This window comes from Callithrix jacchus, chromosome 7, assembly GCF_049354715.1.
Source record: "Callithrix jacchus isolate 240 chromosome 7, calJac240_pri, whole genome shotgun sequence".
In the NCBI taxonomy this organism is placed as follows: Eukaryota; Metazoa; Chordata; class Mammalia; order Primates; family Cebidae; genus Callithrix; species Callithrix jacchus.
In genome coordinates this window covers 149,380,610-149,404,381 of record NC_133508.1, presented here as the reverse complement: position 1 = coordinate 149,404,381, position 23,772 = coordinate 149,380,610, and the positions used below count along the sequence as shown (strand labels likewise).

General features: G+C 43.5%; 2 protein-coding genes across 3 annotated transcripts in view; both read left to right on the top strand.

Moving 5' to 3' along the window:
• Positions 1–118: 118 nt before the first annotated feature.
• On the top strand, positions 119–10,132 carry WDR77 (WD repeat domain 77). 2 transcript variants are annotated; one of them, XM_017975019.3, is made up of 11 exons: positions 119–325; positions 564–749; positions 1,767–1,908; positions 2,195–2,244; positions 5,196–5,266; positions 5,399–5,453; positions 5,921–5,992; positions 6,532–6,640; positions 8,311–8,379; positions 9,015–9,090; positions 9,146–10,132. In XM_017975019.3, exons 1-11 carry the CDS (start codon positions 211–213, stop codon positions 9,206–9,208), a joined length of 1,008 nt encoding a protein of 335 aa, XP_017830508.1. In that variant the 5' UTR covers positions 119–210; the 3' UTR covers positions 9,209–10,132. The 2 variants fall into 2 exon arrangements, with proteins under 2 accessions (XP_017830508.1, XP_002751265.1); XM_002751219.6 differs by having other exon boundaries at positions 9,015–10,132.
• Positions 9,722–23,772, top strand: part of OVGP1 (oviductal glycoprotein 1) — a 27,364-nt gene continuing 13,313 nt past the window's right edge. The window contains exon 1 of the mRNA XM_078332741.1: positions 9,722–23,684. The gene's annotated coding sequence lies outside the window, so the exon portion shown is untranslated. The remainder of the gene's footprint in view (positions 23,685–23,772) is intronic.

The window sequence follows — 23,772 nt, the reverse complement described above, 5'->3', positions numbered from 1 at the left end:
GCCAGAAACGCTGAGAACCTATCGCAGAAGGGCAACAGCTAGAAAGCAGGATGGAGCCATTGAAGCAGTTCTCGCGAGAAGTAGAGTTGCCATAGCCTGGAGAGGGGGGCGGAGGCTCAGAAGCACACCACGTGGGGTTTGCCGCCGGAGCTGAGTCTCCGGCAGTGTCCAGTTTGATTTTGAGTCTAGGTTGAAGTTGGAACCGTGGAGATGCGAAAGGAAACCCCGCCTCCCCTTGTGCCCCCGGCGGCCCGGGAGTGGAACCTTCCCCCTAATGCTCCCGCCTGCATGGAACGGCAGTTGGAGGCTGCGCGGTACCGGTCCGGTGAGCCGAGATCCCGGGCCTGGGAGCTCCCTCACCCCGGCCCGGGGTGCCCCTCCCCGGGACTGACCCTCCTAGCCCATCCCCGCCCTGCATGTTATCCCGACCGCGAGCTGTCCCCAGCCCTGCCCCGCATTCCTGAGCTCAGATCCAGACCCGGCCCGCAAGCTGTTCTGTGCGGTCTCCATGGAAACGAGCCCTTCCACCCTTCATGCGCTGACAAGCTTGTACTCCCCTGTAGATGGGGCGCTTCTCCTTGGGGCCTCCAGCCTGAGTGGCCGCTGCTGGGCCGGCTCACTCTGGCTTTTTAAGGACCCTTGTGCTGCCCCCAACGAAGGCTTCTGCTCCGCCGGAGTCCAAACGGAGGCTGGAGTGGCTGACCTCACTTGGGTTGGGGAGAGAGGTATTCTAGTGGCGTCCGATTCAGGTGAGTCACTTCCCCCTCATCCACCCCCCACCCCCACCTTCTGGTGGAGTGATGGAATGGAAGCTTGGGGTACGGGTAGGGCTGAGCTCAATATCTGATGTCCTATATACTCAGTACTTGGAGGAGCATGAGAGTATTGGCCCCAAATGCAAACTCTTGTGTAGGTGGGAAATATTTTTTCTAAAATTCTAAATGGTCTGGTGAGATTTCCTAGAAAAATCCATAACGAAATTAAGCAATGGATTGGAACCATTTTTCTTCTGTGTAACCTGCCCCTTAACCCCTGCAGCCCAGACCAAGCATAATCTTGATTTTAAGATGACACCGAAGTCAATCTGGGCTACCTGTCTTTTCCCATTTCTTCCCGCTTTCTTGTCTTCATTCTGCTTTTTTGTGTTGACTGTTAGGCTCAGCGATGCAGGCGTTGGCATTTAAAAAAAATCAGAATTTGGAAGTTGACCGCCATTGGATGGAAGTTTAAAAGTTCCACTTTTTAATGGATTTAACCTCTCTGACAATTGAACTTGACTGCTACATAATCAGGACAACTTTTGGTGGATTCTCTATATTTAGCCAGTCACTATACAAGACATTCAGTTATTCAACATGTTTTTAAAGACTCTGCAAGACATTTATTCAACTAGTCAGCAAATACTTATTACTATCGAAATAATTGCGAAGTGTTAACATCACTAGATAGTGTGCTGCTTAGACAGTTGTGGAAACTTCATCCTTGTCCCCTTGGAGCTGATTTTCCAGTGTTCTCTTACTAAAAGCAGATAATGAATTTTACAGGCTGTTCCATCTTTGTCTTTTTCTAGAACCTTCTCCACCTACTTGTCTGGGCTGTCTAAAGTCAAAGGCTCAGACATTAGCTAAATTCTCCAATGATGTGAACTTTGCTTTATAGGAATGACTTACTTTGCTAATTTAGTGACAATGGCTCTTTGAATCTTAAAAGTGAATTACCGCCTTGGTATAATCCAAGCTCATATTTTCCTTACCCTACCCCAACAGGTGCTGTTGAATTGTGGGAGCTAGATGAGAATGAGACACTTATTGTCAGCAAGTTCTGCAAGTATGAGCATGATGACATTGTGTCTACGGTCAGTGTCCTGAGCTCTGGCACACAAGCTGTCAGTGGTAGCAAAGACTTCTGGTGAGTCCCTCTTCTCACTGCTCCTGTCTCTGAGCCTCCTTTGGGTGCCTTTCTTATCCTATTAACCTCATTAGGTAACATTTTGGGCTTATTCTAAGAAAGCGGTGACTGATTTTAGCCTGTTTATAAGGTTTCCTTAGGGATTTTGCAGTCTACTGTCAGTAGACCATATTAACAGTCCACGAGGCAAAGACTTGGGGAATGATTACAGGAAGTTCTTGTTTGTACACGTTTTTGTGTTGCTATGTAGGTGGAGATTAAGTGTCTGTTTCCTTTTGCTTCTTAGCATCAAGGTTTGGGACCTTGCTCAGCAGGTGGTACTGAATTCATACCGAGGTGAGTATTATCCCACTTTTAGGCCTGGCCTTAGCTGCTGTGGTTTTCTTCTCCCCTTTGGACGTTTCGAACTTCGCTTTGATGCTAGGAGCAGAAATTCCACATTATGTCTGATAGTTTTCTTATAAAGCACATAGTCAGGCTCCAGTATCCACCCCTTGTCCTTTCCTCATTTTCCCTGTTTCTCTCTCTCTTTTTTTTTAGCTAGTCAAGTGCAGTAGTGAAAAGGGGGGAAAGAGTAGAACAAGGAGTTTAATCTGTAACTGACTGAACAATCAACTGAGATAACTGGCTCCCTTCAGACCAGCCAGTTTCCCTGTTGCTACTGATGGCCTCACCTCTTTGGCAACACAGGGCTCAGAGTCTTGGTCCTCCTCCACCCTTTCTGTTTCCCCACCATCAGTTGCCCACTGAGTTCTTTTTAGTCTTTTCCACTGATCAGTCACTTTCCTGTCCATTTCTATGCCCCCCATTCACTTTCAGGCTTTATCTTCCACAGGTGATGGCACTCATCTCTCCACTAGCAGTCTAGCTCTTTTGGTCTTTTATTGGTTTCCTGAGGCGTGTGGATTACATTCCCATTTTCTTGTCACGACATTGAAGCCCTTCCATTTCCTCTCTTCAAGCTTACTAGATCCTTGATGTTCTCGAGGGATAAACCTTGAGACTTTCAAATCTTGAACCTCTGAGTATTTACCTTCATAAAATGTCTGTTTTCTGGTGAGAACCGTCACTTTCTTAATGCCCCTCTTTCTGCTCACTTTCGTTAACAGCACTAGTGGTTGACTTTCTCTTGGGAGCCATTCTTTGTGCAGATAATATCTGGAGCCTTAATATGCGCATGGCTATGAGATTTAGGTGCTGGGTGATCACCGTGGTTCACTCCGTGGCCAAGTGCCTTTCCCTGCCGTTTCTGACTTCAAAGTGCATGATTCAGTTATAGGCCAGAGAAATCACAGACTCATATCCAAGGTCCAGTGTGCTGGACCTCAGGGTCACTTTCAAATAGGTTTACAATAATATTGAATGCCCATCTGGGTGTAGTGGCTTACCACTGTGATCCCAGCACTTTGGGAGGCTTAGGCAGGCGGATCACATGAGGCCAGGAGTTAGAGACCGGTCTGGCCAACATGCCAAAACCCCATCTCTACTAAAAAGTACGAAAATTAGCCAGGTGTAGTGCTGCGCATCTGTAATCCCAGATTATACTTGGGAGACTGAGGCCTGAGAATTGCTTGAACCCTGGAGGCGGAGGTTGCAGTGAGCCGAGATCATGTCATTGCTCCCCAGCCTGGGTGACAGAGTGAGACTATCTCAGGAAAAAAAAAAAGTCAATGTCCCCTGTCTATTATGTTTGCTTTTTATTTCTTAGACATATGATGTGCCTTCCTGGTTAATATTAACTCTTTTTCATTACTTCAGCCATTCATCCCTTAGTTCTTCGTGTTTGTGTCTTATTCCCCTTGCTGAATTCCAAATCCCTTCTTATTTCTTAATTTTTTGTACAGAGTCTTGCTATGTTGCCCAGGCTGCTCTCAAATTCCTGGGCTCAAATGATCCTCCCACCTTGGCCTCCCAGAGTGCTGAGAGATTACAGGCATGGGCCACCGCACCCTGCTCCAAAACCTTTGGCGGTAGAGGAACCATGCATTCTTCACCTTTTGTACACCACCATGGTGCTTGCCCCAGAGCTTTGCTTTGTTCAAGTGAGCAATAAATTCCTTTTCTTACTTCTTATTCTGTTGGCTTCCTGTGAATTCTAGGGCTAGGAAAGAACTGTGGAAGTCAGTAAAATTCCATCCTTCTGCCTCAGGGAGGGGCCACATTCAGACTCCCTGGGAAAGTCTGGTAGAATGACCGTAGAAGAGTTTCGCAGTTTCTAATTAACATGTAGCAGTGACTTAAAGTTTTTTACATGTAGACCTCCCAAAACAATTTTGAAAATCGATGCCCCCTCATACATTTTTAAACTGATACCTAAAAAATTTTAAGTAGTTGCAGAGAAGGTAACTTCTGGCATATAATTTATTACATACTTATTTCAGGCATACATTTGTCAAAATTTTAGATTCCTAGTTAGTTTGTACGAATGTTTGCCAGATAGCCTAACTGGCAAATGCCAATGTGTGTTGAAAAGCCAGTGGACCAAGTTAGACTAAGTTTTCTGTCAGAAAAAGTCTGACTTTGTTACCACATTCAGATAAAGTTGTTGAATATGTCCTTATCACAACAGTCTGTCATATTTCTTAGTTCTTGTCATTAGACAAGAGTTAAGTCACAGAACCATACTTGTGTTTGTGATATGACTGAAACAAGATCAGCCCCTTCACTGAATTTTACCCAGATGCTCCTTTTGCTCTTTGGTTCTTAGGGAAAAGCCCCTTTTGTCCCTTAGTTTAGAACCCTTATATTTTTATACCCCTGAGCATTGTACCATGGAAAGATCTGGGATAAATGACAGGTATCTGTTTCTTCTATAAAGTGGGAGAAGGGTGATGGTGAAAACAGAGGCAGTTCAATTTTAGGAAAGAGAACATTGAGAGAAATTGGCGCTCTTAATGCTATTAGCGCCCAGAACTCCCTCGCAAGTTTCTGTATACTACTTGGAGGTATGTGTACTCCATCCAGCATGAAGACTGCTATTCTAGGATTATTTAGCCCTCATGTCTAGGAGGTCTTAACTGGAAATTCCTTTATTATTCTTACTAAGCCCCTAATTTCTCATTCCCTGTCTTTACTAATACTTTTCTTTACAAGACTTTTTAGGTTTTATAGGTCTGTAAACTTCTCCTCTTAGCTTCTGTCTAATCCATAACCTACCACAAAATTTGTTAAATTGCATCCTGAGACCAACTCTTCCTCCCTCCTGTGCCTTGATTATTCCTGGGCTGGCCTTCTTGTAATGCTTCGGCTTGTTTTCTGTCATATTTATCTTTCTCTCTACTTTTCAGCTCATGCTGCGCAGGTCACCTGTGTCGCTGCTTCTCCCCACAAGGATTCTGTGTTTCTTTCATGCAGTGAGGTGAGAGATAGCTCCTTCTTCCCTAAACACACTCCAGTCCTCCATAGGCCACAGTCTCTAGTGTGGAGATTTTCTGGCCTACAGCTGCTCCTTTGGATTGTGAAGTCCTTTTTCTTTTCCGCCTCCCTCTAGGACAATAGAATTTTACTTTGGGATACCCGCTGTCCCAAGCCAGCATCACACATTGGTGAGTCTGAGATTCATTGGTGGGAGAATAGTACTTGGAACCCCAATAGAAGAGACTTTCTTTGGCCAGTGTCAAAGCAGATTTGCCAGATTCCCGATCTAGTTACTGTGACATGAGTAACATAATCTCCTTCTTTTCCACTGAGGCTCTCCTAACCCCATTCTGTGCACTGAATACCAAGAGGAAGGGCCAGTTCCTGGGTGGGTTATTTATTTTATTAGGTGGGAGGACAAAGGGGCCAGAATTGTTATCTTCATGACTGTGTTTGAAACTGGCCTGCGACTCATGTCCAGAAAGCGCAGGAGGCTGGTGGATAAATGGTTATGAGGCTGAAGGATGAGGACATTGCTGCCTTAGCAGGGTTTGGGAACTCCAATAAAGGTGCTCCTAGGATTTATAGTGATGTCACTTGAGAAAGTGCTTCTTCTGGGCTCTGAGTTTTAGTCCAGACCCTCTTCTCTTTGCAGGTTGCAGTGCCTCTGGCTCCCTTCCTACCTCACTGGCTTGGCATCCTCAGCAAAGTGAAGTCTTTGTCTTTGGTAAGGCAGCATGTCAGACTTCATATTGACTCTGGGAAAGGGGAGGAGGAGAGAAAAAGAGCTGACTCCACAATGCACAAGGCTCTTGCTGCTCAGTCTTATCAGCACTCGTGGACGCTAGATGAATATGAATTAAGGGTGGGGAGGTGGGGGTGATGCTAATGTAGTTTTACTGTAGCTTTGGAGAACATTTTTTTTCCCAGTGGATTTGATTTTTGATTGATTGATCCAGCTCCGGTATTCTGGGCATGGCTAGAAGTCAGAGAGCCACAAAACAAGTGGGTTGCTGTATACGGAATTCTCTTAGACTGTGGGTAGGTGTAGGGCTATTGCGGTCATGAGGCTGTGCATATGGTGACATGGTTTGTGGTTAAAATAATAACTCCTTCATTCATTAACTTAATTTTCACAATCGTCCAGTGACTTCTTATTCCTACTTTGCAAACCAGAAAACTACTGCACCAAAAGAGAAAACTGACTTTGGCTGGCACCAAGTCCATGCTCTTAACCACTGTGACATGTTCCTTTCTCTTCTACAGGGGACGAAAATGGGATGGTCTCCCTTGTTGACACCAAGAGTACAAGCTGTGTCCTCAGCTCAGCTGTACATTCCCAGTGTGTCACTGGGCTGGTGTTCTCACCACACAGGTACTGGTCTTTGTTATCAGGGGCCTGATGGGTATGAATGGGAACAGTGAGGGGGTGTGTGTATATTTTCTTTCTTTTTTTTTTTGAGACGGAATTTCGTTCTTGTTACCCAGTCTGGAGTACAATGGCGCGATCTCGGCTCACCGCAACCTCCGCCTCCTGGATTCAGGCAATTCTCCTGCCTCAGCCTCCCGAGTAGCTGGGATTACAGGCACGCGCCACTGTGCCCAGCTAATTTTTTTGCATTTTTAGTAGAGACGGGGTTTCACCATGTTGACCAGGATGGTCTCTATCTCTTGACCTCGTGTTCCACCCGCCTTGGCCTCCCAAAGTGCTGGGATTACAGGCTTGAGCCACTGCACCCGGCCTATTTTCAAAGCATTAGCTGATTAAATAGTTCTTTAAAGCAGACAGTGTTCTAGCTGAGGTTTCGGAACATGAAAGGTCTTCAGAGGGCTCTTAAGTGTGAAGGAGCAACTGCAGGCCAGAAAATCTCCACACTAGAGACTGTGGCCTATGGAGGGCTGGAGTGTGTTTAGGGAAGAAGGCGCTATCTCTCACCTCACTGCATGAAAGAAACACAGAATCCTTGTGGGGAGAAGCAGCAACACAGGTGACCTGCGCAGCATGAGCTGAAAAGTAGAGAGAAAGATAAATATGACAGAAAACAAGCCGAAGCATTACAAGAAGGCCAGCCCAGGAATAATCAAGGCACCGGAGGGAGGAAGAGTTGGTCTCAGGATGCAATTTAACAAATTTTGTGGTAGGTTATGGATTAGACAGAAGCTAAGAGGAGAAGTTTACAGACCTATAAAACCTAAAAAGTCTTGTAAAGAAAAGTATTAGTAAAGACAGGGAATGAGAAATTAGGGGCTTAGTAAGAGTAATAAAGGAATTTCCAGTTAAGACCTCCTAGACATGAGGGCTAAATAATTCTAGAATAGCTGTCTTCATGCTGGATGGAGTACACATACCTCCAAGTAGTATACAGAAACTTGCGAGGGAGTTCTGGGCGCTAATAGCATTAAGAGCGCCAATTTCTCTTAATGTTCTCTTTCCTAAAATTGAACTGCCTCTGTTTTCACCATCACCCTTCTCTCACTTGATAGAAGAAACAGATACTGTCATTTATCCCAGATCTTTCTATGGTACAATGCTCAGGGGTATAAAAATATAAGGGTTCTAAACTAAGGGACAAAAGGGGCTTTTCCCTAAGAACCAAAGAGCAAAAGGAGCATCTGGGTAAAATTCAGTGAAGGGGCTGATCTTGTTTCATTCATGCCACAAATACAAGGATTTTTCAGATTACGCAGTTTCTGTTGAAATGGCTAAAATGTGGTCTCATTCCTGCCCAACACCCAAAATGGTTAATACCGTGGGCTTCTGTAACTGTGAGCTTGGAAAAGCCTGAGTTTCTGGGTTATTGCTGAAGCTATAGAGAGGCACCATATGGGGTGGTTAGTCACCAGCATGGTTGTCAACCCTGTCTTTGCTCCATTTGCCTCATCTTCCCTTGAAACTGTTAGTGTGAACTTGTAGTAGCCAGACCTTAGCCAAAAGTGGGGATCAGGCTGTCTTTCCTGCGTCAGTTTGCAGTGGCGGTGGGTCCGGCCCAGTTAAAGTTTTGTCTTGGGATCCAGGCTTTACCTACCCTCTCTTCTCTCTGATAGTGTTCCTTTCCTGGCCTCTCTCAGTGAAGACTGCTCACTTGCTGTGCTGGACTCAAGCCTTTCTGAGGTGTAAGTGTGAAGTGGAATCCTTTGGGATTCAGGGAAAGGGAGCAGTGGGTGGGCGAGTCCTTTTCCTCTCCAGAAAAGTGCTTTATGCCTTTGGAGAACAAATTCTCCATCTGTATCCAAAGGGATTTGGTGATGGAACAGGCTGGCTGTTGACTGTCTGTCTTCCTGGGGCACATTCACAACCAGCTGTATCCTTGGAAGAGGAGGGTGGTAGGTGGTAGGTGGAATTTCTAAGTCTAGTACTCCAGCCCTCCCACAAGGGGGCGGTTGTCTACCCTTTCACATAAAGAACTGCATAGGAAATGCAGCCTGCTACAGGGTAAAAGGCAGCACCTGGAAGAACTGAATTGTCCTTCCCCCCCCGCCTTGCCATTATTTGCTGCCTGTTTCTGCCCCACATCACTGCCTTGTTCTAGCCAGTGTTTCTTCATCTGTGAAAATGGAGGACTGGATTGGATCATTGATGACATCCACTGTGGACAGCTACACTGCTGTCCTGGTGATGAGGCCATACAGTTGGTGAAATGTGTGTAACAGAGCCAACAAATGTGCCACAGATATGCTGGGTTCTTTTTTTTTCTCCAGGTCTGCTTTTCTTATCTCTACTATGCCCCAGCTTTTTTTCTTTCTTCTAGGTTTAGAAGCCGAGCCCACAGAGACTTTGTGAGAGATGCTACTTGGTCCCCGCTCAATCACTCGCTGCTTACCACAGTGGGCTGGGACCACCAGGTCGTCCACCACATTGTGCCCACAGAACCTCTCCCAGCCCCTGGACCTGCGAGTGTTGCTGAGTAGACTGGATTTAAGACAAAAAGCAAGTCCCCCATGAGTGTCCACTTCTTTGCTCTGCCCCCTCAACTTGTGAGACAACACAGGAGCCTTCTGCAGTATGCTGATACTAGATCTGTGCCATTAATAGGCATTGTCTCTCAGCATGAGGGCGGCTGGATTCTGGCATCCTGCACTCACAGGGAGGAAATGCCTTCTTCAAAATGGACATGTATGTGCGTCTGAGCGTGTGTGTAGAACTATACTTTTTAGTGGGGGCAGGAAGAAAAACATCTGTCCTACACCTTCGCTAAGCCCTGCTTCTCCGTCACCCCCAAAAACAGTTGACAAAAGGATTTTATGCTTCCCACGTAGCTGTCTATGAAGAATTGGCCATGTCTGGGTGGGTTAGGGATGTGGGCATCCCTGGGTTCTTGGAAGCAGCTCTTATGCTACTCATAGAGATAGGATTCATTTTATTTTTTTATAGTGCTTAATTCATTATTAGGAGAAATGCTTCCAGTCACAAAAATCCAGCCCAGTTCACTTTAAGGAAGAAGCAGGACTTGGTATGGTTTTACACAACTCCTTGCCATTACACTGAATCAGAAATCCATCTTCTGGCAGAATAAAAAGTTTGGCTTGCCTGTGTAACATTCACTCCCCTCCTCCCAGCTTTATAGTGGTGGGGTATATATTAGAGAGGAGTGTTTTTCTGTCACAGATGCCATGGGGGAAAGTTTGGGGATGAAGGAAAGCTTAAAGGCATTTCAATTAAGTTAGAAAACTGACACAGACTATTGAGAAATCTGCCACTTTTCCCACCCCAAAATAGCCTGGGGCCTGACGTCTTCTGCCCTGTGCGCCTTTCTCTTGATGTGAAAAGTCTGAATGCAATATTTATAGACTTTTAAGGTTTTAAAATCCAGCATCAGAAAGAAAATCAGAAATAGTTGTTGGTGAAATAAAGAGTTTAGGCATTGTTGGTCTGTCTTTTTTTGAAGCGTGTGTGTTATGTGTAGTTAGACATATTTCACTTACGTGAGTCATCAGGGTGTTGGTCTTATAGCCCTTTATTCTTCCTGTGCTTTCCAAGCCTCCCAAAGTAGCTAATTAGAACTTAAGGTAAACATTTATTGGTGGAATGGATGTTGCCAGTTAGAAGTCATGGATCACTTACTGATTATATTGAAACTAAATATGATAATTATGTGCTTTTGAGCTTTGCAAGTTCAGTATAGGTAAAATCATATTATGGAACTGGAAGAGTCTGAAGGAAAATGGGCAAACTATTTCCCAGTAAAGCTTCCATGCTTCACCCTTCCCATGATTACCCTTGAGTAAAACATGGTCATTTGTAGTCCTGTGACCTGGGGTTGATGTGGGGTAGGAATGAAGTCTTCCATCATTTTTATAATGTGGGAGGAAATAGAATGGGTAGGTATAGTCACTTAAGTTCTGCTTCTCAAAGATAAGACTTCAATTTTGTGGACACTTAGGGAAGGTAAGGGGTTGGGGAGCTTGAGGTGAGTAAGAATTTGCATAGCCCTTTTCCTCATGGTCTTAAAAACGATGGAGGAAAAAACCGTGAAAGAGATGAGAAAGGAAATGTGTACATGTGTCAGGGTGGTTACAATAAGGAAGGAAAACATAGTGTTTTTTTTTTTCTCTTTTGAAACGGAATTTCACTCTTGACACCCAGGCTGGAGTGCAGAGGCATGATCTAGGCTCACTGCAACCTCTGCTTCCTGGGTTCCAGCGATTCTCCTGCCTCAGCCTCCTGAGTTGCTGGGATTACAGGTGCACACCACCACGCCCAGCTAATTTTTGTGTTTTTAGTAGAGATGGGGTTTCACCGTGTTGGCCAGGCTATTCTCGAACTCCTGACCTCAGGTGATTCACCCTACCAGAAAGCTTGGTTTTTGAAGGACTATATTTTAAAATACACAAATACTTTGCATTTAATTTCATTGGTTCAAATGTCTAAACGCTAGAGTAAACCCATTTCCTTATCTACATTCTTACCCTGAAGTCCACTAATCCAACCTCTATTCCATGGCTGTTCTCTGGTCCACCAAGGTCAATGAGGCTTACCCCTTGGATGGGCTCAGAACCACAAGAAATACTGAAGAAGACTTGCATATGATTTCACTAATTAGGTACCTAATCAGTGAAATGATTACTTTCTAAGGTATCTCTCCTGCCCAACAGGACAGTTGGAGTCTGGTTCTTTAATAAATAGCTATATGGACATTACTTACTGGTTCACAATCACATTATAGCAGCAAAAACACCCAAGGTCTAACTGGTCTGGCCTCTAGCCATGTTACCTCCAGATAGCACATTAGAAAGGGCAAGAGGGCCGGGCGCGGTGGCTCAAGCCTGTAATCCCAGCACTTTGGGAGGCCGAGGTGGGTGGATCACGAGGTTAATAGATCGAGACCATCCTGGTCAACATGGTGAAACCCCTCTCTACTAAAAATATAAAAAAAAATTAGCTGGGCATGGGGGCGTGTGCCTGTAATCCCAGCTACTCGGGAGTCTGAGGCAGGAGAATTGCCTGAACCCAGGAGGCGGAGGTTGCGGTGAGCTGAGATCGTACCATTGCACTCCAGCCTGGGTAACAAGAGCGAAACTCCGTCTCAAAAAAAAAAAAGAAAGGGCAAGAGATTCTAAAAATCAGATTGGACTTCAGAGGGCTCCAAAATATTCTTGCCACATCTAGACCTCCGAGTAAAGGGCTCTGATTGTTAAGAGACAGATTAGTGTTGCATTTGGACAGTGTGAGTAATGGTCATACTGAACACATTAGAAGCACTTGTGAAATTGATTTTGTTTTAAAAAAGGGTTAGCTGTAGTCTCAATTTTGAGTTAATTAAGATTTCTCAAGAACTTCAACAGTTCGCATAATACAGTTTTGGAAGAGGTAAACAAGGTAAGCAGACAACTCTGGGACCCCAAACACATTTTCTTTTTTAGTTCTTCATGAAAAATGGCGTTTCTGGAGTTTCTTTGGTCTCACTGAGTGGTCACAGGACTTCTTCAGTCCGGGGAATGGAGGGAGCTGTGAGCATCTGAGAAGAAAAGTTGGCTCTTGTTTTAAGTTGTAGACATGTGATGTGATTAGTGATCCCATAATGTTTTATCATCTGGTATAACATTTACTAGAGTAGCATTCTACTTGGTGTGGAAACTGTCCTTATCTCGTACATGATGTTCTGTAGCATCAAAATGTAATGAGTGGACCATCAAAGTTCACAGTATAATGAAGAATTTAATTCCCAGACAACATCCTTTAACATTCTGGTGAAAGCTCAGCCAGTGTCACTGGTTGAAAGTGGATATCCACCTTCAGTGAATATAGCTGTATTTCACCTGTTCCTGTGATCATGAGGTACCAGATTACGGTCACACATTTCACTCCAGGAGGCACTATGTTGTAAGCAGTAGGAATTTCAGTTGCAGTTTCCTTTCTGGTAGCAACTCTTATCTGGGCTCTCAGCTAAGTAATGAAAATTGTTCAGATTAGAAAATGCACTTTTTACGTACAGGCTAAATTAGCTTCATGTTCTGCAGTTTTTGCAAGTTGTCTCACAGAAATCCTCTGAGTAGAATTGAACATGAGACCCTGTAAGACCATTATCCAACCACAGTTTGCTTGGCAGAATTAGCATTAATGCAACCTTTGATCTAGGCATCTGGAGGCAGGTGAGACAGGCTCCGTGTGCACCACTGTCCCTGGATGTGTTGTGGCGGATTCCTTGTGGCAAGAGCAAATTGGGCCTCTCGTTTGAGTTTTTAAGGTCTTTTTTAAAAGTAAATTTGTCATTTTCGCTTTTTAAATATGCAGTTAAATGGCATTAAGTTAATTTGCATTTCGTGCATCTCTCACCACTTCCATCTCCCAAACTTTTCATCATCAAAAACTGAGACCATGCTCATGAAACACTAACTCTCCTTCCTCAAGACCCTGGCAATCACCATTCATCTTCCTTTCTATAAATTTGACGATTTTAGACATTTAAGTGGTAGCATACAATTTTTTGTTTTTGAAGGAAGGTTCTGGCTTAATTTTGTGAGGTGTTAACTTGTTCCTCAAAGTGTGTTCTAGAAACGGCAGCATTTGCATAACCTGAAACTTGCTAGAAATACAGAATGTCCAGATTTACTGAGTCAGAATTTACATTTTCAAAAGCTTCCTAGGTGACGCACGCATATTTAAGTTAGATTACCAGATGGATCAGAAACCAGACAGAAATCATATTCAGTATGAGCAGCTATGGTGTGTCAGAAGCTTTTGGGCATTTCGTGGCTTGATAATGAGCAAGACGGACATGGTTATCCTACATTCAGCTGCTTAGTCTAGAGACAGGATGGAATTAAGTGTTTAGGTGCTAGCCAAAAGTAAAGATTCCTAGAAAACAAGGGTTCATAACCCAGTCATGAAAGTGAAAAATTTTCCCTGATTAACATTTACATTTTTTTAAATTTAAAAAATACTTAAATTAGGCCAGGCGCAGTGCCTCACACCTGTAATCCCATCACTTTTGGAGGGTGAGGTGGTGGACCACTTGAGCTCAGGAATTCGAGACCAGTGTGGGTAACATGGTGAAACCCTGTCTCTACAAAAAATACTAAAGTCAGGCATGGTGGCATGCACCTGTAGTTCCAGCTACTCAGGAGGCTGAGGTAGGAGAATCACTTGAGCCTGGGAGGCGGAGGTTGTAGTGAGCTGAGATTGGGTCATTGCACTCCAGTCTGGGCAATGGGAGTAAAACAGTCTCAAAAAAAAAAAAAACAACATTAATTAAATATTATGTATATTCAAGGTGTACAACATGATTATACATGTGTACATGTGTAATGAATTATCACAACAAGCAAATGGTACACTCAAGATAGTTTAGGAGGGTTTATTTACAAAGAGACTAATTACAAAGGTTTGGGAATGGTATAGGAAAACTAAAGGGCTAGTGCCCAAGGGCAATGGAGGGGAGAGGTTATCATCTTCTATGTCCTTATTATAGGTGAAATTTCATGTCCTCAACACAAGGATGCTCAGAGTCCTTCCATCTTAACCTAAATGATTAGGCATCGTTAGTGTCCTCATATAAAGTAGCAGTAGAAAAGTGAAAAGAGAAATACAAGTAACAAAATATAGCTGTTGGAGTTCCTATTCTTAAATGCTCATGTAGCCTAAGTATCATGGCATCCTTTCCCACCATCCATGTGACGTTCCCCTCACCCTCTGAGAACCTTGGTGAGATGACCAAAACTGGCGTGCAGTGTCTGAGTTCTTAGTGATTTGCTTTTTATTGGGCTTCTGCAGCTTTTTGTCGCAGGAATTACTGGGCGAGAGAGTACTGGAGATGTCCCAGTGAGTCCCCAGAGTTGCAAACACAGTCCTCCTTTCCCTAGATGTGCAGCAGCAACTTGATTCCCCCTTGGTAATTGGGATCAATTACCCCAACTGGTACAATGGCTTCTTTCTTTACATTTTGTTTCAGTGGCCTTAGGAACCCCAGGTGACCAAGGGGTAGCCTTAGCTTCTAATTCACTGAGGCTGTAACTGTACTGGGTGAAACATTCCTCATTGAATGCTAGAATCTTCAAGCCTACTTAGCCAAGACTGCTGAAAAAGAAGCCAAAACTCTTCAGGTGAATTATTAGATGTAATAGTAAAAGAGGCAACTCCTAGTTCTACCCATTGGTTCTTATTGCAGCTATGCATTTTGGCCTTGGGAAAGACAGCACCGTATATTGTCCCTGATTTAAGGCATTAATGGAATTAATGCAGTGGACTGATACAATGTTCTATGGGCTAGCAAGAAAATTAAGTTCCCTTTGTACTATATTAGAACAAAAAGTGGAAGAGTTGGCACAGTCCTGGGGCAAGATGGTATTAATAAAAGTCTACTCATCCCTACCATACAAGTACAGTTTCTCCAAATTCCTTAATGATTGGAATGGAAAATAAAGCAGGTCAATAGCTGCATGTCCAGTGTAAGGGGCTGTCTGGAATTGCATTTGTGATTGGCGGCACAACCTGATTATGATTATCAACTGTCATTCTTCAGAATTCGTTTGGTTTTCCCACCAGCCAATTAGGCGAATTAAGGGATGATGTGGTAAGAATCATCACTTTGCATTTCTCAAGTTTTTGATAGTAGCATAATTTCTGCAGTTCCTCTAGGGACACAGTAGTGCTTTTTAAAAAATATTTTTAAAATTATAGAAGTGTGTGTGTGTGTGTGTGTGTGCACACACAGACACAGACACACACACGCATACATATAAGCAACTCCAGAGGTTTCTGTTGACCCTTTCTATCATAACAGCCCTCCTACCAGAGGCCAGGAAAATAACATAAGGACTCTGCTTGTTACTGATATCTATTCCCAGTGTACTTCTGGGACTTGGGAACAATCACGTAATAAGTCCGTGATTACACTGCTTAGGTGGACTCAGGCCAAGACTTCATTTACCCTTAAGCCCCCAATGACATGTAAGGCACACTGGTGTTTCCAGTCTCTGAGAATCAGTGTAAATTTAGAGACAGTACCTAATGCCCCTGCATGGTCTAGTCACTTCTTTCCCCAGTGTGAAGTCTATCTCTGGGGAAAGCTTGGGTGAAAATTCAGGATGTATACCTGTGGCCGCATTGCAGGATCCCTTCTCAGAAGGACCCAGCTTCCTCATAGTTAAGTGGCTCCAGGACTCTGAACAAGCTTGGATCTGGGAACTAGGTAAAAAGCTGTGACTCTCTTTCATAGTAATTTGGGTTAGGTTTCTGTTTTGTAGATTTAGAAATATTCCACCTGTGTCTGTCTAGCAGCCTTCATAGACCTCATTTATTTCATTTCTTGGGACCTCACTATCAATTAGTCATCACTACAGATTCTTGTTTTTTTTTTTGAGACAGAGTCTTGCTCTATTGCCCAGGCTGGAGTGCAGTGGTGTGATCTTGGCTCACTGCAACCTTTGCCTCCTGGGTTCAAGCAATTCTCTGCCTCAGCCTCCTGAGTAGCCAGGATTACAGGCACCCACCACCATGCCTGGCCAACTTTTATATTTTTAGTAGAGACAGTGTTTCACTTCTTGGCCTGGTTGGTCTTGAACTTCTGACCTTGTCATCCACCTGCCCCAGCCTCCAGAAGTGCTTGGATGACAAGTGTGAGCCACTGTGCCTGGCCCACTACAAATTCTTAAAGGTAAAAACAAATGGTGATCATTTCTTTATATTTAGTTTAATTAACTTATTTATATGAGACAGAATCTTGCTCTGTCTTCCAGGCTGGAGTGCAGTGGCACGATCACAGCTCACTGCAGCCTTGAACTCCTGGGTTCAAGCAATCCTCCCACTTCAGCCTCCTAAATAGTTGGGACTACAGGCATGTGCCGACATGACTAGCTAATTTTTTAAAACTCTTTGTAGAGACGGGGGTCTCTCTATGTTATTCAGGCTGGTCTTGAACTCCTGGGCTCAAGTGGTCCTCCTACCTTGGCCTCCCAAAGTGCTGGGAGTACAGGTGTGAGCCCTGCATCTGGCCCATTACTATCATTTCTTTCTTAAGTTTATTGTGTTCACTGCCTAGCTTGTATCTGATTGATCAGGGAACTGATTCTCTTGCATCTATTCCCACCATTATCTCCAGCATACAGAGAACAGCCACCATAGAGCTGCACCTTTTTGAATTGGATCAGTCACCATGAGCAAAGGAACAGTACTGGGGAGATGGAAAAGAGCAACTCAAGATGGTTTAGGACCCTGCCTCCTTCCTGCCGTCCAATGGATCTCTGTTCCATTCCTTCTTTTACTTGGCTATAAGCATCTTCCTAGAATATCCTTTTGATTGTTTCCCTTTTCTGCCCAGATACCTTCCATAGTAAAGAAGTTTCTAGACCGTCTTCTTGCCAAACTGCATATTTTCTTAATCATACTTATACAAAATATAAGCAAATAGGAAGAGGTAATTGTAGTAGCAGTTTCTATTGAAATTCCTCTTCAGATTTATTTGAGAAAGTGCCCTAATATCTGCCTTGGGTATAGACAGTGAAAGCCCAACCATTTTGGGTCTGTTTAGAACTGAACTGTAGCAAATAAGGGAGGAGTTTTTCAGGAACTCGGGAATGGGAGAGAGAGAACACTGGGACAGCTGAGAGGAGCCAGGAGTTGGTGAAGTCTTGGCCTGAGGTGAAGTGACCCTTTACAGGCACCCCTCATCCTATGCTTTTAGTAAAAACTGCCAAGAACTTGATGTGTAAGGATTTCTTATGGAGGCCAGTAAGAGGGTTAAGTCATGCACCAGGAAGCCACGAAGAAAAACAGTCTACACCCAAGGATGCAGGAGCACAGGAGTAGAGAAAAACATAAGGAGGAATTCTTGAGACTTTGCTGGATTCTGGGGAACACTTTGGGCTGACACAGGCTGTGGGGCTGGGATTTAGGCAGAGTGTAATCAGACCACTGAGGGGCAGGGAGTCTCTAACATCTAAGTTATATGCTTACATTTAAAATTTTTGTGATTTTAGTTTTTGTCTCCTCCATTAGAGTAGAAAATAAGTATTTGTTGAATACATTAGAAAAATGAATGAATGAATGAACTGCCTTCAGGACTATGCTGCAGAATGTTGAAGTAGGAAAGGACCTTAACAATCTGTTAAACCTGTTAGTTTAAGTAATAGGGTTAGCAGTTAGTTCAATGAGCAGTTAGTTCAGTGTCATTAGGTGCTGATCTCATTGCCAATGATAATAACCATTAGCAGCAGCAACAACAGTTGCCGCTATGAATGCCCACCATGAGTCAGACAGTTTACACTTAAAATCTCTATTTAAAAAAAAATGTGAAGAAAAGTGTCATTATTGCTACTTTTCAAATATGTTGTCTGACGTTTCTCAATTCATAACCGAAACCTGCCTGTTTCTAAGCTGGGGCATGCCCACCTCTTTGGCTGCGCTTTTTCTCAGCTCATTCATTTCAAAGACAGACCATTTAACCACTGGATCTGGGGCAACAAAGGTGAATCAGTCATGAATCCTTCACTAAAAGAGCTTGCTTTTTAATAGAGGAAACAGTTTAAATCTAGTGTTGTAAGGGTTTAAGTAGTAGCACACTTTCAAACTTCTGTTGGAATGAAAAGAGTAAGAACAATGACGACCACAAAAAAGCAATTCTGCTTAAACCAGGGTCTCTCACCCTTGGCACTATTAAATTATCAGTACAGGTGGTCCCTGACTTTTGATGGTTTGACCTACGATTTTTCAACTTTATAATGATGCAAAAAAAAAAATGGTGGTGTCAATTTGTTCATTGATTTATGATGGAGTTACATCCTGATAAAATCATGGTTAGTTGAAAACATTAATTTTTTGTTACATAGATATACATGTGCCATGGTGGTTTGCTGCATCCATCATTCTGTCATTGGTTTTAAGCCCTGCATACATTAGATATTTGTCCTAATGCTCTCCCTCCCCTTACGCCCGACCCTCCAACAGGCCCCGGTGTGTGATGTGATGTTCCCCTCCCTGTGTCCATGTGTTCTCATAAACATTAATATTTTCAACTTAAAATGGGTTTATTGAGATTTAATCCCATCATAAGTCAGGGAATCTCTGCCCTGAATATACTTCATTGTGGAGGGCTGTCTTGTACATCGAGGGATGGTTAGCAGCATCCCTGGCTTCTACCTGTTAGGTACCGTAGCATACCTTCCACTGTCATGACAACCAAAGTATCTCCAGACATTGCTAGATTGGGCAAAATTGTGCGCAATTGAGAATCACTGGCTTAAAAGGAAATGGGCCATTGCATGGAGAGGCATGGCCATTTCCTAATATGTCACTTAATCAGTTAGGATTTTTGTTTCGTATTTAGCATTTTGCTGTTACAAATAAAGCTGCAATGAACATTGTTTCTTTATGTATTTGGGCATGATAAATTTCTAAAAGTAAAATTGCTAGGTTATAAGATACTGTATTTAGGATTGTGATGTTGCCTGTGTGACCCCTAAAGACATTAAACAAATAGCACTACCTTTACTATTTTATTTAAGATACTCTTTTTAGAATTTCCTCAATTTTTAAACTTAAATAAGATTCACAAAAATATGGGTTTATATGACAATACTCATTGTCTTAGTATATATTAAAATAAACACAGTAAATATTCTTTAAAAAATTTTTCATGCACAACCAAAAATAATAATAATCTTTCACACCAAATATTGGAACACTCCCTTCACTTTAAATATGTGGTAACTGACTAGAAAAGAGTCCTCCCACAAGTTTACAGTGATCTGTAGTCAAGACTCTTTGGATGCTTTTATTATTCAACTAACTGATTTTGTTTAAGTCATACTTCTCTAATTCATCACATGGGTATCATGAACTATTTGGCCAAATGCTAGGTTAAAAGCAAAGCACTTCACATCTTTGATCTTCCTTCATCTTAACAATTCTTGTAAAATGTGAGCGGTGTCACACTGCTGCAGGAATTTCTTCAGTTACTCAGTAAAGGACATTTGCAAATGCCTTTTCTAACTTCATAAGAACAGGCTAAGCACTAGGGAGGGATATTTTCTAAGTATCCGGGTGGGTGTGTAAAAATAAAAAGTAATGGTTGTAATTATTTTTTGACAGCAAGAATTGAAGGAAATGGATTGAGAACACACAGAGCGACACGGCACACTGATTTTCAACATAACCCCCATTCAGCATTTTACTGTTTATCATCTGCTGTACATATGGAGGCACAGTTGCCAGCTCTTTGGCACGGTCATCCCCACATTATACAGAGGTCATTCCTGGGCATCCATTGTTATATCTTGGCATTCTCAACATCATCAGTCATTTTTGCAAGGCACAGAGGGGTCAGGTCTGAGATCTAGCCACGCTCAGTGCAGCAGAATAGGAGTCCAGAGGATGACTCGGGTGCAGATGAATGAAGTTCAAATTGCCAGGCAAATGTGGCTTCTGTGATAGGAGCAGCATTAGCAGCTAGTGCCCCTATTAGGAGTTTGGGTGGAAGGTCATAGCCTAGTGGAAAATCTCAGTGATGTGAAATCTTGTGGGGTAGGGGAGGCTGTGGGAGGAGACTGAAAAGTGGATGAAGGCAGGCATTCCACAACAAAGAGATCTTAAAAGACAGGAGGCCCTTAGGCTATGGCATATGGGGAGCCTGGCAAGACAGGTTCAGAAGACCCAGGACCTAGGAACCAGCTGTTGTCCTAGCAGTTCAAAGAACAGGAAGAGAAGTCAAAGCAGGGACCAGACCCAGTTATAAGAATGAGGGCACAAGGGCTCGGAATGGGGAAACAAGAGCATGGTCGTTATAGTCAGAAGACACGTGAGGGATAGTCTAACCAGTGGTACAAGTTGTTGCCAAGCATGATTCAGTGCTGGTCTCAGGAGGCCTAATTATCTCCTGATTCAGGTTAATACTGGTCCAAGGAATGGAGGGTGGCGTTGAGCATCAAGTGGGACTCAAGTTGCCTCAGTAATGGTACAGAGTGGGAACTGGATATGATCGATCTGTTCACTACATCATAAGCTCCTTGAAAGCAGACACGATCTCAAGTGCCGAGCAGGGAGTGGCACATGCTCAGTGAATATTTGTTGAATACATGAAGAAAAGGAGAAATAGTCACTGTTGGGTGGGGTATTCCATCAGGCTTTCCCAGAGTTTCAGTGAAATACCCCAAACATTTCATACTATTTGCTGTTTTTATTCCACCATATCCAAGCAAACTGCTGATTTGAAACAATAACTTTCCTGGTTTCTTCATACTAGAAACAAAGCATAGATGTTACATGAATTTGACCACTAGTCATTATCTCCCTGTGTTGTGCATTATGTTGACATCTGGTTAATACCTCGTGGTAGTTTGTGTGGGTTACAATGAACAGCATCAGTCTGTGAAGATGGACATAGGGTCCGAGACCCTCTGTAGCAGAGAAAGAAAACTGATGAATTATAAAAGTATCTGGCTTGTAGTCCTATTTTATCTTTCACTCTCCTTTTTTAAAAAATATATATTTTATTGCATTTTAAGTTTTGGGGTACATGTGAAGAACATGCAAGATTGTTGCATAGGTACATACATGGCAATGTGGTATGCTGCCTTCCTCCCCATCACCTATATCTGACAATTTCTCCCCATGTTATCCCTCCCCAACTCCCTACACCCCGCTGTCCCTCCCCTAGTTCCCCCGACAGACCCCAATGTGTGATGCTCCCCTCCCTGTGTCCATGTGTTCTCATTGTTCAACACTCGCCTACGAGTGAGAACATGCGGTATTTTATTTTCTGTTCTTGTGTCAGTTTGCTGAATGATGGTTTCCAGGTTCATCCATGTCCCTACAAAGGACATGAACTCATCATTTTTTGTAGCTGTGTAGTATTCCATGGTGTATATGTGCCACATTTTCCCTGTCCAGTCTATCATTGATGGGCATTTGGGTTGGTTTCAGGTCTTTGCTATTGTAAACAGTGTTGCAATGAACATTCGTGTGCATGTGTCCTTATAGTAGAACGATTTATAATCCTTTGGATATATACCCAGTAATGGGATTGCTGGGTCAAATGGAATTTCTATTTATAGGTCTTTGAGGAATCACCAGACTGTCTTCCACAATGGTTGAACTAATTTACACTCCCACCAGCAGTGTAAAATTTCCTATTTCTCCACATCCTCTCCAGCATCTGTTTCTCCAGATTTCTTAATGATCGCCATTCTAACTGGCGTGAGATGGTATCTCAATGTGGTTTTGATTTGCATCTCTCTAATGACCAGTGGTGATGAGCATTTTTTCATATGTTTGTTGGCCTCATATATGTCTTCTTTTGTAAAGTATCTGTTCACTCTTCCGTTGTTGCATTTTAAAAAAACTGATTATTGTCCAGAATTGTATCCATCATATTTTTGAGGTTCATGACACATCCTCACAATTGGCTCATGCACTGACTCAAATATTGTTGACTCAAATATTCAGGTGTTGTCTTCTCCTGAGAAACTGAAAGATCCAGCAACACTGGGTCTATTTCTCTGCAGGGCAACCATTAGCAGCTGCTCAGAGTGCTGTTCCTTTTCATACCGATCTCTGTTGTCTCCTGACCAAGAGGCTTCATGACAGTTGACGTGCATCACTGGGCATTAACTGCTACTTTTCTAATAAAATGGAGGGAACTATTTTATTGTATCTACTCCATCCATTTACATTGCCTGCCTGGTGAGTGTCATTTGAGTTTGAGAACTCTGCTCTGCTGGGCAACCCTTTTGACATCCCCAATAATAGCTACCATTCATTGAGCCCTTATTATCTGCAAGCACAAAACTACAATTTTTGATCCATTATCTCTTTAATCTCTATCAAGTTCGATGAGGTAAGTCTGGGCTGTCATCTCCATTTTTCAAGTGTGGGAATTGAAGCTCACAGAAGCGAAATAACTTGTGCAAGATTACAAAACTTCTAAGTGGTGACACTGAGATTCAAACTTGAATTCAAACCTTGGATTCAAAGCCTGAATCCAAAGCCGGGGTTTAAAAAATGTTTTTAAATTACACTGCTTCCCAACCAATAATCCTTTAATCATAGAATTACTGCTATCAAGTGGGATTTCTTTCCCATATTCAGTCCATGTGGTACTGAAAACCAGGAAGAATATCTTCCTGGTATTCAATGCCAGCCTGGAGCTGTTGGAGAGGGAGGATGTGTGGTTCTGGGGTCACTATGACTCTCAAAAATTAGTGATCCTGGCAATGGGGTGTGTGTGTGTGTGTGTGTGTGTGTGTGTGTGTGTGTGTGTAGCTGGGCTGTCCCAGCGCTATCCACAGGGAAGCTCTTATAAAGGGCTCCATCTCTGGCTTCACAGCTGTCAGACCATTGAGATGTGGAGGCTGTTGCTGTGGGTTGGTGAGTGTGACAGGTCCCAGCAGTGTCACTCAGTCCAGGAGGTGCCAGACTTTATGAGTTTGTCATCTCTCTGGTGCTGAGACAGCAGCCTGGGACTCAGGGAGCCTGGATTAGGTAGAGATGGGATGGGCCATAGTGAACGGTCAGAGGGACCCAGGGAGACGTGGTCAGAATAGTGGTTCTCAAACCTGGTGGCATATTAGAAATTTTAAGTGCCTGAGTTTCACCTTGGACCAGTCCAATCGGAGTCTCTGTGTGACCAGCCAGGATATCAGTCATTCTTAATTTGCAGCGGGGGTTGAGAGCCACTGGCCTCAAGCTTTTTCTGGGACTTCTAACACTCACTGTTGTCCCGGTGCAAACCATGAGAATATACACGTGCTTATTAGAGAGAAAAGGAACTTACATCTAGCTCCACTGGGCCAACCTTAGAGACTAGGAAGCGAGTGAGTGGTGTCTGTCCCCATGTGTGCGTCTGCACCTGCATAAGGTGGTGTGTTGGTGGGCGCCCTTGCTAACCAGAGGGTGTGCCGTGGCATGCCACTCTGGCGAGCGTATGAATCTGTGTGACTCCTCCCTTTGTTTCCTGCAGGGTTGGTTCTTGTGCTGACACACCACGATGGTAAGGAAACTGTTTTCCCTTTCAGAGCCCGGGAGAGTCTCCGGCTGAGAAGTCCTCCGCATTGAGTGCCCCCTGCAGCCCCCTTTGC

Bases quoted from the DNA above. Each gene is read 5' to 3' on its own strand.
- WDR77 (XM_002751219.6), top strand. From the start codon at position 211: ATGCGAAAGGAAACCCCGCCTCCCCTTGTGCCCCCGGCGGCCCGGGAG. The intron at 5,267-5,398 runs GTGAGAGATAGC...GCCTCCCTCTAG, and splicing joins TGTTTCTTTCATGCAGTGAG to GACAATAGAATTTTACTTTG. The intron at 8,380-9,014 runs GTAAGTGTGAAG...TCTTTCTTCTAG, and splicing joins GACTCAAGCCTTTCTGAGGT to GTTTAGAAGCCGAGCCCACA.